Source organism: Oratosquilla oratoria, chromosome 16 (assembly GCF_046742065.1).
Source record: "Oratosquilla oratoria isolate Oo_2021 chromosome 16, ASM4674206v1, whole genome shotgun sequence".
NCBI lineage: Eukaryota > Metazoa > Arthropoda > Malacostraca > Stomatopoda > Squillidae > Oratosquilla > Oratosquilla oratoria.
Window position 1 is genome coordinate 57323010 of NC_134792.1, and position 13223 is coordinate 57336232.

Genomic DNA, 13223 nt, shown 5'->3' on the forward strand with positions numbered 1-13223 from the left:
TTGTGAAGGGAAACTTGTGGTCTGGAAATGCAAGGACAGGAGCTGTGGTTAAGGCTTTCTTTAAGTCAGTAAAGGCTTTCTCTTGGTCAGGTGTCCAAATGAAGGGTATGTCTTTCTTAAGGAGTGACGTCAAAGGTGCTGCTACACTAGCGTAACCTTGAATGTAACGTCTGTAAAATCCTGATAGACCAAGGAATGAACGTACGTGATCTACGGAAGTAGGACGTGGGAATTCAGTGACTGCCTTGACCTTGTCCTGTGAAGTTAATATTCCTTTGGAATTTAGGACGTGTCCTAAGAAACGTATTTCCTTCTGAAGGAAGGAACACTTCTTAAGTTTCAATTTGAGACCTGCTTGTTCTAGCCGCGAGAACACATTGTGTAGAGTGTGTAGATGTTCGTCAATGGATTTGGAAGCTATTATGACATCGTCAAGATACATGAAAACAGAATCACCAATGAGACCATTAAGTACTTGATGCATGAGGCGTGTGAATACTGAAGGGGCTGAAATGAGACCCATGGCGAGTCGTTTAAATTGATAGTGTCCTGTGGGTGTGCTAAAAGCTGTCAGAGGCCTCGACTCTGGAGCAAGGGGGATCTGGAAATATCCCGACATAAGGTCTAAGGTGGTGAAAACTACATTGTTTTCACCAACAGAGTGGAGGAGGTCGTTTAGCAGGGGAATAGGGTGTCGGTCAGGAATGATGAGTTTATTTAACTCTCTGAAATCCACTACAGGTCGAAAAGACCCGTCCTGCTTGGGCACAACAAAGAGTGGAAAATTCCACTCGCTAATCGACGTTTCAATTACGTCCTGTGCAATCATGTCTTTAATCAGTGAATCCACTATCATGCGTTTAGAGTGCGGTAGTCTGTATGCGGGAATGTAACATGGTTTAGAGTTCTCACGAAGGGGTATATGATGTTGAATTATATTAGTGACTCCAAGGGGTTCACCTTCCGTTGCAATGGTCTGTCTGAACTTGTTGCAAAGTGCAAGCAAGTCTGCTTGTGCATCAGGGAAATCAATTGAGTTAAGGTGAGATGCGTTAATAGGTTCCTGTGCTGCTTGCACATTGGGAACTGTGGCACAAACTTGAGAAGTTGGGAGCTCGTTATCCATGATTTTGATACGAGAAGGGTAAATTTGGAAATCACAGATGTTTGTGCCAAGTGTGAGATGGAGGGGGGCGTTACTATTATTTGCAATAATAATGCAAGTGTGACCTCTTCTGGAAGTAGAGCTGATGGCTGAGAACAGAGAGATACCCTTTACGCGGCAAGTTTCTGGCATACAGAGTACATCGGTGTCTGGTGCTTGGAAGACTCGTATATGTATGCGTGTGTACTCACGAGGGAACAGTGTCTTTGGACTGATAAGTACTGCGTGAGAATGTCGGAAAGTCGATAACACTTGAGAGACTGGTGCGGATTGTGTGTTGAATTCCTCTAAGAGGGGCAAGAAATTTGCTTCCGCTGGCAAAAGATCACTGGCTTTCACTTGTTGTTTTGTCTGTCTCTTAGCAGATTTAGACCTATGAGAAGATAGCGCGCGCCTGTTACGCTTAGAACATCTTCCTACCGTTGGTAATGGAATGGAGGGTTGAGAGTCATGTGCATGTGTCTGTTTGTAGGTGTCGTCATCAACAGAGTTGGTTTGACTATTTTGGCTAAAATTACTTGAACTTAACTTGGGCTTTTCCTGTTCGGTCACCTTGAGGTGGTTGACAGTAGGGGAAATTGCTGAAGGCAATGCTGGGAGGAAATGGTTTGCATAAATGATGCCATGCTGAGCAGGATATATAATAATGTTATGCTGCTTCATCAAGTTTAAGCCTATGAGGACATCAGCAGGGAAATGAACATCTGCTACATAAGTAGGAACTGTAATGGATGGGCACTCATTCTTGAAGCTAATGTCTAAAGAAAATTTTCCAATGATGGGGAAAGGAATCCCATCCACATTGCACAAATTGACATCTGGTGGTTCTAGAATAGTCACTCGCTTTGTGTGGGTGCGTAGTTTATTAAAACTATTGACAGACATAATGTTCACTGGGGAACCTGTGTCAAGAAAAACTTTCAATTTGGTTTTTCCAGTCGTGGCGTTGAAGGTTAATGTAGGAGATGTATCTGATACGTTAAGTGTGTGAACTGGCAACATGGACGTATGTATGTCAGTATAAGGGTTATCTGATCTTGACAGGCCTTTCCGTTTCTTACTGAGGAGTCAGGTAGATGATGAGTTATGTGACAGGTTACCAGGGGAGGAGTGGCGTGTATGTCTCACAGGAGATGCATGACGCGAGTATGTCGGGGATGAGTTACGTGAATACCTGGCAGAGTGGGTTGATCCTCGGTTGTGTGGGGATTGTGAACGTAAGACTCTACATCTGTCTGATGAGTGAAAACATCTTCCATGATAACTGCAGTGTTTGTTGGGCGTTGAGGGGAATTTACGATAACATATATCGTCTGTGTGTCCTACTTTCCGGCAATAGTTGCAAAACTTTCGTGTCCTTGAGGGGGACCTGTGACGTGACTGATGACGTGTGCGAGATGCATGTCTTGATCTCGTGATAGGGGGAGTGGCCTGTGTTACCTGGGCTATCATGTGGTTTCGTGTAATAGGTGTAGTCTGGCTTTCTATTTCCTCGGTCACCTTGTCCGAGTCAGGAAATTGTCTAGCGAATCTCGATAATTTCATATCCGGTTTGAAGGCGGAGGTCCCTACACGTCGCAACGTCTCTGGGTGCAATTTAGAGATAAAAACCAGGTAGGCTACCATGGATACGACATATTCCACACTCATCATGCCGTTTGTTACCCATTGACTGTTAACAAGATCTTCTCTTAATTTGGTTTTTACTGAGGTTGCTACACTCACTGATTGATCCTTATGTTGGTAAGGTGGGTGATTTAACTCTTTCCCTACAGAATAAATGGTTGAGAAGGCACCAAGCGGTTCAAAAATATCAAAGGCCTTCTTGAACTCGTCCACGAATTCTGCGTATGTGTTTATTTCGATGAAAGCGTCAGCGTGGATTATGAATCCTGCTAATGTGCCATGTTTGTCAATCCTAGACGTCAAGATGGATATTTTTGTTTTGTCATCTGTGGCGCCTCTACGTGCAATTTCAGCGTCCACTTCTGTCAGGAAATTGTGCACTGGTATATTCTTACCATTAAACAAAGGGAGAGTCGATTCGTCTTTAATTAATGTAACGAGATTTTGGGTAGGCGCGGCAGTTGCACCTTGTCCCGAGGAGCTAGCCTGTCGCTGTTGTGGTTGTTGTTGTTGTTGTTGTTGGTCATCCATGTCTTGCGGGATCTGTGCCGATTGGCTACGTGTAACGGGTCTGTAAGTGTGGTGGTCACTATGTTGCATTTACGAAAAAAATTAAAGAGATCCTGTTGCACTAGGTGGACTTATAAAACGGAAATATATCTACTTACCCAAGTTGACGTATGGAGGGAACGGGTGATGGGCGGTTGTGGTCGCGCACAGGGTGATGGGAGAAAGGGTGATGGGGAGTTGTGAGAGGATCCTGCGTTCACGGAAGTGCTGTAATGTAGGTAAAGGTTAGTGCTCTGTTGAAATATCAGAATGTATGGGTAAAGGAGCACTGTATACAAATCCCAAGTATTACTTTGAGAAAATAAAAATAAAAGAAGGGGCTTGTAGGAGCTATACGTGTCTTCTTGACGTAGCTGTTGAGCAGCTGGAAACAGCGGCGAAGGTCGGTCGTTCAGGCAGGCAGTTGCAGAAAGGTACCTCGTTGATGTGCAGCTGGTTGTAGTAGCGAAGCTCTCGTCGCTCGATGGGCAGCTGGTTGTAGTAGCGAAGCTCTCGTCGCTCGATGGGCAGCTGGTTGTAGTAGCGAAGCTCTCGTCGCTCGATGGGCAGCTGGTTGTAGTAGCGAAGCTCTCGTCGCTCGATGTTGGAGGGCGTGGTGGAGAATGGAAGTCTGTTGGGCAGCTGTTGGTGGAGATGGCGAAGCTCGAAGAATGTTAAATGTTGTCTTCGGTGTCGAGTGGGTTGATTGGCGATGGCCTAGACATCGGTGCTTAGCGTGCTTTCGCTGGTTGCTTGTAGATATGGATTAGAGTTCGAAATCCACTAGCTGCTTCGATGTTCATGGCTGTAGAGTTCGTCTTGCCTTCGTATGTAGAGTTCGAAATCCACTAGCTGCCACCACTTGTTGGAGGGGGTTTTGGTGGAAAACGCGGATAGGTTTTTCCAGTTTATTGGGGTGAGCCTGATCTGATACAATCTTGGTCTGGCAGCCCCGAAGTCAACTTTCGAGGTGCCAGATTTTCCTAGCTAAACTTAATCTAATTAAGAAATGGGCGTGCCCATAAGAAGGCAGCCAATTGAAATAAAAAAGGGGCGTGCCCCCCGAGAAGGGCAGCCAATAGAATGTCTTGAGGTGCCAGAGGGGAGCCAGAGCCGTAGGTGTGAACTCTGACCCTGGATTGAGCGAGTTCTCATGTTTGTTGGTGATCTTGAAAGATCTATGGAGAAAGGAGGTCACAAGGTGACCTCTGATGCGCAGCTGGGTCCACGCGGTGAATGGGTCGTTCTTCGATGGGCCTCTTGGGTAAGGAGGCCCGTTGTTCCTTGAAAGAAATCGTCCGTGGGCGGAAGGAATCTTACATATATATATATATATATATATATATATATATATATATACACACACACACACATATACCAAAGACTTTACCCCTTACAAGAAAGGTACCCCAAAACAAAGGTATAAAAACCACTCCCACCCATTCCATCCCCACACACTCCACCCACTCCCTCCTTCTTTTCTTGGCTCCTCCTGGATGATGGATCATCCCTGCATCTTGCCCACTACCCTGGGTCAGAAGCAGTGCAGGAAGACACAGCACATCATCAGCAAGGCTGCTTCATTTAATTGGCGACCCCCTCTCCATCTCCTCATGCAGAAAAGATTGGGAGAAATCCCTTCAGGCTGCAATTATGATGATGATGATATGGTTTAACGTCACACACTCCTCCCTATCGGGAGGCTAGGACGGTGCCCCACACAGAGGGCTTTGTAGTGTGGAATTTAATGAACCATTCCCTTGGTTCAACTTCGCCGTTGGCAGGATTCGAACTGCCCTCACCTTGACCTTCGCCGCAAGTAACGACACCTTAACCTGCTCAGCCAGTGAGCTGCAATTATAGGAAAAATTATATGATAGGACATAGTAAACGGCAGTTACAGGGACATTTATCCCTCTGAGACATACATTCTGGGGTAATGGACTCAAAAAAGCAAACTCCCTCTTATAATCTTTGAACTGATTTTCACATGGCCAGGCTTGCTTGTATGAAGCCTAACATCAGTGTGCTCCTTATATGCTCTCAGATACAGAAAACATCCTTTGGTAAGGTTAGAATTTATTTGTGTAATTTATTTGATTATGGTGTTATATGATTTAAAGAAAAAATCCTGATTAAGGTTCCGAATTTTATTCAGTTGAGAATGAGTCCGAATCAGAGCCTAGGACTGTAGATCAGAACGAGGATAATCAGTTAGTTGTTGCCTCAAGTTTCACTAAGTGTAGGCCTTATGGTTTCTTGCAGTCTCTTTCATTCTTATGTATGTTCTTATGTAATGGCTGGCAGTGGTTCTCAGAACCTCCCACAGATGTCTCTGGGAAGAAGCTTTGGACTGCTGTCTATGTTGTATCAATGTAGGATTGTTTCTTTGTCACTGACTGAAAGTGGTAGGAAGAGGAGAGCAGTTGCTGTTAGGGTGTCATTACTTGGAGCAAAGGTCGAGGGGATGGTGGTTCGAATCCTGCTACTGGTGAAGTTGAACCAAGGGCATGGTTCATTAAATTCCATGCTACAAAGTCCTCTGTGAGGGGCACTGTCCTAGCCTTCCAATAAGGGGGAGTTTGTGATGTAAACCATATCGTATGTCAAAAAGTGTAAGAAATACATTTGAAGTCAATAAAGGGAGATCTTGGGCCTAGTCTGGGGAATGAGTGTCAGCCACTCAAGGCTGCATCTCCTGATGGAGATATATATATGTGTGTGTGCATACAAAATTTTGTGCTGTGTCTTGCGACACTGCTTCTGACCCAGGGCAGTGGGCGAGATGCAGGGATGACCCATCATCCAGGAGGAGCCAAGATAAGAGAGAGGGAGAGGGGTGGATGGGAGTGGAGTATGTGGGGATGGAATATGTGGGAGTGGTTTTTATGCCTTTGTGTTTTGGCTACCTCCCTTGTAAGGGGGAAAAACCTTTGGTTATATGTATGTGTGTGTGTGTGTGTATATATATATATATATGTATGTATATATTCCTGTTCTTCATTTGTGTTAAATTTGAATTATGAAATGAGAATGTTTGTTAACAGCCTATGATTTTTTTTATCCCCACAGCTTAGTCTTCATGAAAGAGGAATCAAACTGGCACCAGAAGTATATACTAGTGTATGTGATGCTTTATCAGATGAGCATCAAAGTGTGCGGGAGTCTGCTCTCATTCTGGTTAAGGTAAAGTACGGAATTGTATGAAGGGAATTGTTGATAATAAAAAAATAATGACTATAGGAATATAATAAAATCCCATCAATAAACATCTACATACATACATATACCAAGTCTTTTTCCCCCTTACCAGGGAGGTAGCCAAAAAGGACAAGGCATAAAATCATTCCCACCCATTCCATCCCCGAAAACACTCCACACCCCTCCACCCTCCCTCCCATCTTAGCACCTCCTAGATGACGGGTCATCCCTGCACCCTGTCCACTGTCCTGGGTCAGAACCAGTGTCGCAGGACACAGCACATCCACAGCAAGGCCGCTTCATTAAATCGGCAACCCCCCCTCTCCGTCCCCCCATATAAAGGAGAGGATGGGGAGAAATCCCTTCGGGCTGCGTCAAAATGTTTGCTCACACTCACTACCTCACCCCCCATTCCCCCGTCCATTCCACCTCGTGCATCACAACATTTTCCATATACAACCATTCTCCATTCACCCCTGTCTTCTGTCCTCTCCCGTCCTTCCTCAACAGACATTCCCCATCTACTCTCCAAAATTTCACTTTAAAAAGTAATGTATATCCCACCATATAATGGATTTGGGTGCATATCACATACCCAAGATTTCAAGAAAAAAGAAATTAAGAAATAGAAGGAAACAAAAGGTCCATGCCAAGCCCAACAAGAAAACGAGGTAATTCTTCCATGTTGTTATTGTTACCTAAACTTTCTGGGTGAGCAGTCCTGTCTCCCTAAGGAATGCCATGGCTGGAAAAGGGTTTTCCTATAAATCTCTTATAGAGCATATATTGTGTTGTTGGCATGCATGATTGTGTACAGTGCAGTCTTCCATAATGTGTTATGTAGTATGGGGTGAAGTGTTATATCCTGGACAGTTATCTGTGATGCTGTCATCCAGCCTATTCTAGTAAGTTAGAAGGGCCAGATTGCAGTCTGGCAAGGTGGGTTCTGCCTTCTTGATGGAGAGAGAGGATTCAGAGGGATGGATATCATGAGGTCTGGCATGCAGCATTGTGTTGTCTTTCAGGTTGTGGATGGAACATTGAGTGATATGAATATATACTTCCGAAGATTGGTACCTGGTGGTTGTGGAAGAGAAGAGATTATTTGTGTGTGATGTAGGTATTTTGGATGTTGTTTTGATGTTTCTTGGTGTGTGTGGATGTTCTGCCATGTAGAGTAGTGGATGAAACCCTTGTCACCCCTGCAGGTGGCACAGATCCGTGGGAGTTCTTCCATGTACCTTACCACAGTGTTCTGTGGTAAGGTGTCTGAGGTGAGGTGAGAGCAGGGATGGAAAGGTAGCTGGTAGATAGGGATGGTCAGAGAATACTTGGATGGTGTGGGCACATGGAAAGAATGAGCGAAGAAAGACGAGCAAAAAGAATATGGAAGGCAGGGGTAGATGGAGGGAATTTGAGGGGAAACCTGAGAATGAGATGGAGGGATGGGGTGGACCTTAGGAAAAAGGGGAATGCCTGTTGTGCTAGGGAGAGGACAGAAGATAGATGTGAGTGGAGAATGATTGTGAATGGATGGCAAATTGATCCATTATGAATAGATTTCTTCTTGTCCTCTCTAATTACTCACAAGTAGACAAGGAGGGAAAGTCACTATGTAAATGAAATAGTGGGAATAAACCAGCTTTGGCTGTTGGACTGCTGTGGAAATGCTGTGTCTTGTTGTATTGTTTCTGACCCAGGTAGTGGGTGGGTTGACAGGGATGAACCATCATCCTCAAAGAGCAATTAATATAAAGGAAAACAAATGAGAGTAGAATGGATGTGCAGTGGGTGCATCCCATAGCAGGCTACCTCTTTTATAGGGGTGAAGAGGCCTTTTGGTATATAGATAGGTATTTCCAAATAGATTTCATAATAAATATTGTATCCTTTCAGGTTATTGCTGTAAGTGATCCAGAAAGATTGATCCCCATACCGAACAGCGACCACCACATCCGCCTGTCAGACCATGCCTTTTCTCAGATATGCAATGCTTGCAATGATATAAGCGTCTTGGTCAGGACATCAGCTGCAAGTCTTCTTGGTGACATGACACAAGTGTCAGACAGGTTTCTGCAACAAACTCTTGATAAGAAGTTAATGTCCAATATGAGGGTAATTGTTTTTTTTTTTTAAGTTTCTGCAACAAACTCTTGATAAGAACTTAATGTCCAATATGAGGGTAATTGTTTTTTGTTTTTTGTTTTTGTTTTTCTTTTTTCTTTTTATAGTTTCATTATATGGCAACCCATTCCTTATCTACTCAACATAGTTTCCCAAGCAGTTGAGAAAATTCCTTTAGGCCATGTTATCCTTTTACCCATTCACCATCTTTCTCCACTCCAATCATTTGGGTGAGAGCAAAGTTATGATATATACAGGTTAAACATTTTGAAACTCCCCCTACCAGGAGGCTAGGATGATGCCCCTTACAGAGGACTTTGTAGTATGGAATTTAGTGAACTATACCCATGGTCCAACTTGCTAATAATGGTAGAAGGTTGAATGTGAACATAAAGATAGAGCAACTAGAAGAAATGGAGAAATTTAACCACAATAAACCCTCAATATGACAGACGATGTGGGGATGGGTCTGTCATTATATCCGAAGATCTGTTATATCTGATGGAAATACTGGACAGATCCATTATATCCCAAAGTTTGTCCGGTATTAGAAATTAGTAGAATTAGAAATTGAAGTAAACCCTCGATATAACAGACAATATGGGGACAGGGGTCTCATTATATCAGAAGATCTTTTATAACCAAGGATCCTTCGCTATAACAGATGAAAATCTGTTATAGTGAGGGTTTGTCTGGTCAGATTTTTTGTCCATTATATCCGATATCTGGTATATCAAGATCTGTTATATCAAGGGTTTACTACACTTAAATATGAGTGGAATATTTGTGTATCTGGTGTACAATGATTCAATGATGCATCACAATATGCACATTATGAAACATAAAGGACAAGCAAGTTGAGTAAGATGGACTGAATAGCCCACTATCGGGGAAAAGAAAGTGGTTTGAAGATACGTATATTACAATCACTAACTGTGATCCTCTTCACAATGGTTGTATAAAAGAGCGGGTGGGCTTATATATATACTAGGAGGGGATACATAGAGGGGACATGCTTACCTCCCTATTTCCCATCTACGTATCCCCTCCTAGTATATATAATTCTACCCACCCATTTGTACAACCACACTGAAGAGGATCACAGTCAGTGATCACAATATATGCATCTTCAGACAACTTTCTTTTTACCGATAGTGGGGTACATACATACATATACCAAGGCTTCCCCCTTACAAGGGAGGTAGCCAAAAAGGGAAAGGCATAAAATCATTTCCACCCATTCCATTCCACACCCCTCCACCCTCCCTCTTATCTGAGCACCTCCTGGATGACGGGTCATCCCTGCACCTTGTCCACTGCCCTGGGTCAGATAGTGGGATATTCAGTCTATATAAGATATAAAGTTACAGCTGTAATACTCATTCTTTCACCCTGAATGTTGATAACCACATAAAACACAATCAAGCTTGTTCACAGAATATGGGGGTCACTTAGTTACAAGTACGAAATAAATATAATCAGGATGCTGATATTAGGATCCAGTTATAGCCACGCAGAGTGTGGGGTGATCTAATAGAGGTGTTCAAGTGGATCAAAGGTTTAACAAGGGTGATGCAAACAAGGTCATCACATTAAAATAACAGGGTAGGACTCGCAGTAATGGTTATAAACTGGACAAATTTAGATTTAAAAAGGAAATGGGCAAGAATTGGTTTACTAATAGGGTGGTCGACGAATGGAATAAACTTAGTAACCATGTAGTAAGCGCTGGAAATATCAGTTGTTTTAAGAAACTATTAGACAACTTTATAGATGGGGATGACAGGTGGTAGTGGATACGGAGCTGCCTAGTGTAGGCTTTATGGTCTCTTGCAGTCTCCTTCATTCTTATGTTATTGTGATGCCGACATTGGTATCATAGTATGCTAAGGGTTAAGTATTTGGTGTTGCATGTAGCAGGGAATGGAGGAGTGGATGTGGAGGTGAATTACAGAGTAGAAGAAGCAAGTAGATGGGTGGGTGAAGTGAAAAATCTGATATAAATATGATGGTAGTAAGAGGTGCCAAGATAAGAGGGAGGGAGGAGGGTGGAGGGGAGTGGAATATGTAGGAAATGGAATGGGTGGGAGTGGTTTCTATGCCTTTTTCTTTTTGGCTACCCCCCCGTGTAGGGGGGTAGCCGTTATACTGTCCCCCAACCCCTTGCTGCTGTCCTGTACCATTTCTCTGAGTATTCATTTTCTGCTGTGGGGGAATTCCCTGTGGTGGGGGGAAAGAATACTGCCACCAAGTATTTCCACTTGGATTATAAGAGGCGAGAAGAAAGGGACGGGGAGTGGGACTAGGCATCCTTCTCCTTGTAGCCCCACAGGGGACATTCCTAAACGAAAAAGTAAATGTATGTAGTAATAGGAGAAATTGAACCTGATTTGTTTTTTATGATCTTCTTTCGTAGCGTAAGCGCTCTGCACATGAGAGGGCACGCGAGATGGTGTCTCAGGGCGAATGGTCATCTGGAAAAACGTGGGCAGATGATGCTCCCAAGGAACACCTGGATGCAGATGCTGTGTCGCTTATTACCAATGGTGCATGCGGTGCCTTTGTTCATGGCCTGGAAGATGAATTTTTGGGTATGTAAAATTGATCGTGGTCATGTAAAATTGATCTTGGTCATGTAGAATTGATCATGGTCCCACCCCTTCATTTAGGAAACCTCACTAGCATGACGTTTTCAGTCCACTATCCAACTATAAAATGATACTAATACAATAGGCCTGGCTACAGAAGGAAATTGTCCCCAATACAATCACCACACAGAAGATATTGAACACATTTTGCAGTGCCCTACTCAAGCCTTACCCAGACAAAACAATATTTCTTACTAGAGTGACTTGTGGGCCAGTCTGGTGGCTGTTGCTAATTAACTGGGAGCCATGGATCTCTTGAGAGACCAGGTGCAATGGATTGATTGGTTGCTCTAGAAATAGGTAATAATATGCATTGCCTTGAGTTTCATTGACTAGATATTCAATTCCGCAGTTGATCTTAGGCCCTTTTATAGATCTCTGTGGGAAGTTAGTGGTAGGAGGGAAGGAGTCACATGTGTCAGCTTTCAATCTCTGAAAAAGTGAAGTCAAAGTTGATAGAAGTTTTGGGCCAAGTGTGGAGATCAAGATGCACCTTCACTTGGAGGTGAAGGCATTGACAGGTTTTGAAGATGGACAGCAGGGAAATTAGTCTCTTTGATGTCTATTTTGTAAGACCATCACTTTTAGGTCTGTCATTGGTCCTAGTATATTTTTAGTATATTCTTCCCAGACACCAAAAGGAACCTATATGTTTCTGTTTCATTATAATTGACAAAGAAATCTGTATTGTGTAAAGTAAACTGTATCATGAATTATAAATAACACTGGGACCCTGGGATCAAGCACAGGGTCATGATAAAGACATTCATGCTTGTGGTCAATAGCTGTTGTTGCATCTAGGTGCTGGAGAGGATTCTGAGGCTATAGATTATTAAAACAATTTGATGTCATAGGAGATCTTTTATTTTCAGAGGTCAGGAATGCTTCTTTGGACTCCATATCTGCTTTGGCTCTCAATAACTCTGTATTTGCCAACCAATGCTTGGACTTCCTTGTAGACATGTTTAATGATGAAATTGAAGAAGTACGGCTGAAAGCCATCAAGGTTTGTAATATTTTAGCATATGCATGGTGTGTGTGTGTGTGTGTGTGTACAGGTATATATATATACATATATATGCAGAGTCCACTAGGAAAAGGAAAAACACACGGAGTCCGAGCGCTTTCGTGATATATTCACATTATCAAGGAGTACAAAAAGATGAGAACAAAAAATGGAGATACAGAGTATAAGTAGGACAAGAGAGACATTTACCCTCCTCTCCGAAGCCTGAAAGCTCAGGTTGGGTCACTCGGTGAGGTCGTGGAAACATCATTATTACATTAACTTTTAAAATATGTACTATTTATATTACTGACAATATATGGATCTAATTTATATAATCCTAAACTATTATTTATGAGTTGGTCATAATTGCATTTAATAATTCCTGACTCTATGATATTTCTTTCTGTTATATTCTTACATTGTATAATTTTTGAAGCATTTTTCCAGTCAATAGGATGGTCAAATTCACAAACATGTTTAAAAAGTGCACTAGATTCTTGGCCCTTTTTTATGCTGTTTTTATGTTGTTTAATCCTAACCTCTAATTCTTTTCCTGTTTGACCTACATAATATTTGTCACATTTACTACAAGGTATTTTATATACACAGCCTGTAGAATTGTCAGGGGAATTCTTTATGAGAAGATTTTTTAGAGTTGTGTTGTTCTTGAAGGCTACATTTACATTGAAATTTTTAAGAATATTAGGAATCTCTATAAGATTTTCATTAAAAGGAAGTACAAGTAAATTCTTTTTCTCAAACTTTTGTTTTGGTTCCCCTTTGTAAAATGTCCTTTTTGCTTTTTTGAAACATTTGTCCAAAAAGAATTTGGGATATCTCAACTGTGTTCCGATGTCATAAATTTTGTTTATTTCGTCATCCACAAATTCTGGGCTGCAGA

General features: G+C 42.5%; 1 protein-coding gene across 1 annotated transcript in view; it reads left to right on the plus strand.

Moving 5' to 3' along the window:
• Nucleotides 1–13223, plus strand: part of IntS4 (integrator complex subunit 4) — a 44362-nt gene that overhangs the window by 10386 nt on the left and 20753 nt on the right. The window contains exons 6-9 of the mRNA XM_076199907.1: nt 6413–6526; nt 8438–8656; nt 11082–11256; nt 12186–12319. Of these exons, the coding sequence (XP_076056022.1) occupies nt 6413–6526; nt 8438–8656; nt 11082–11256; nt 12186–12319 (642 nt within the window). The remainder of the gene's footprint in view (nt 1–6412; nt 6527–8437; nt 8657–11081; nt 11257–12185; nt 12320–13223) is intronic.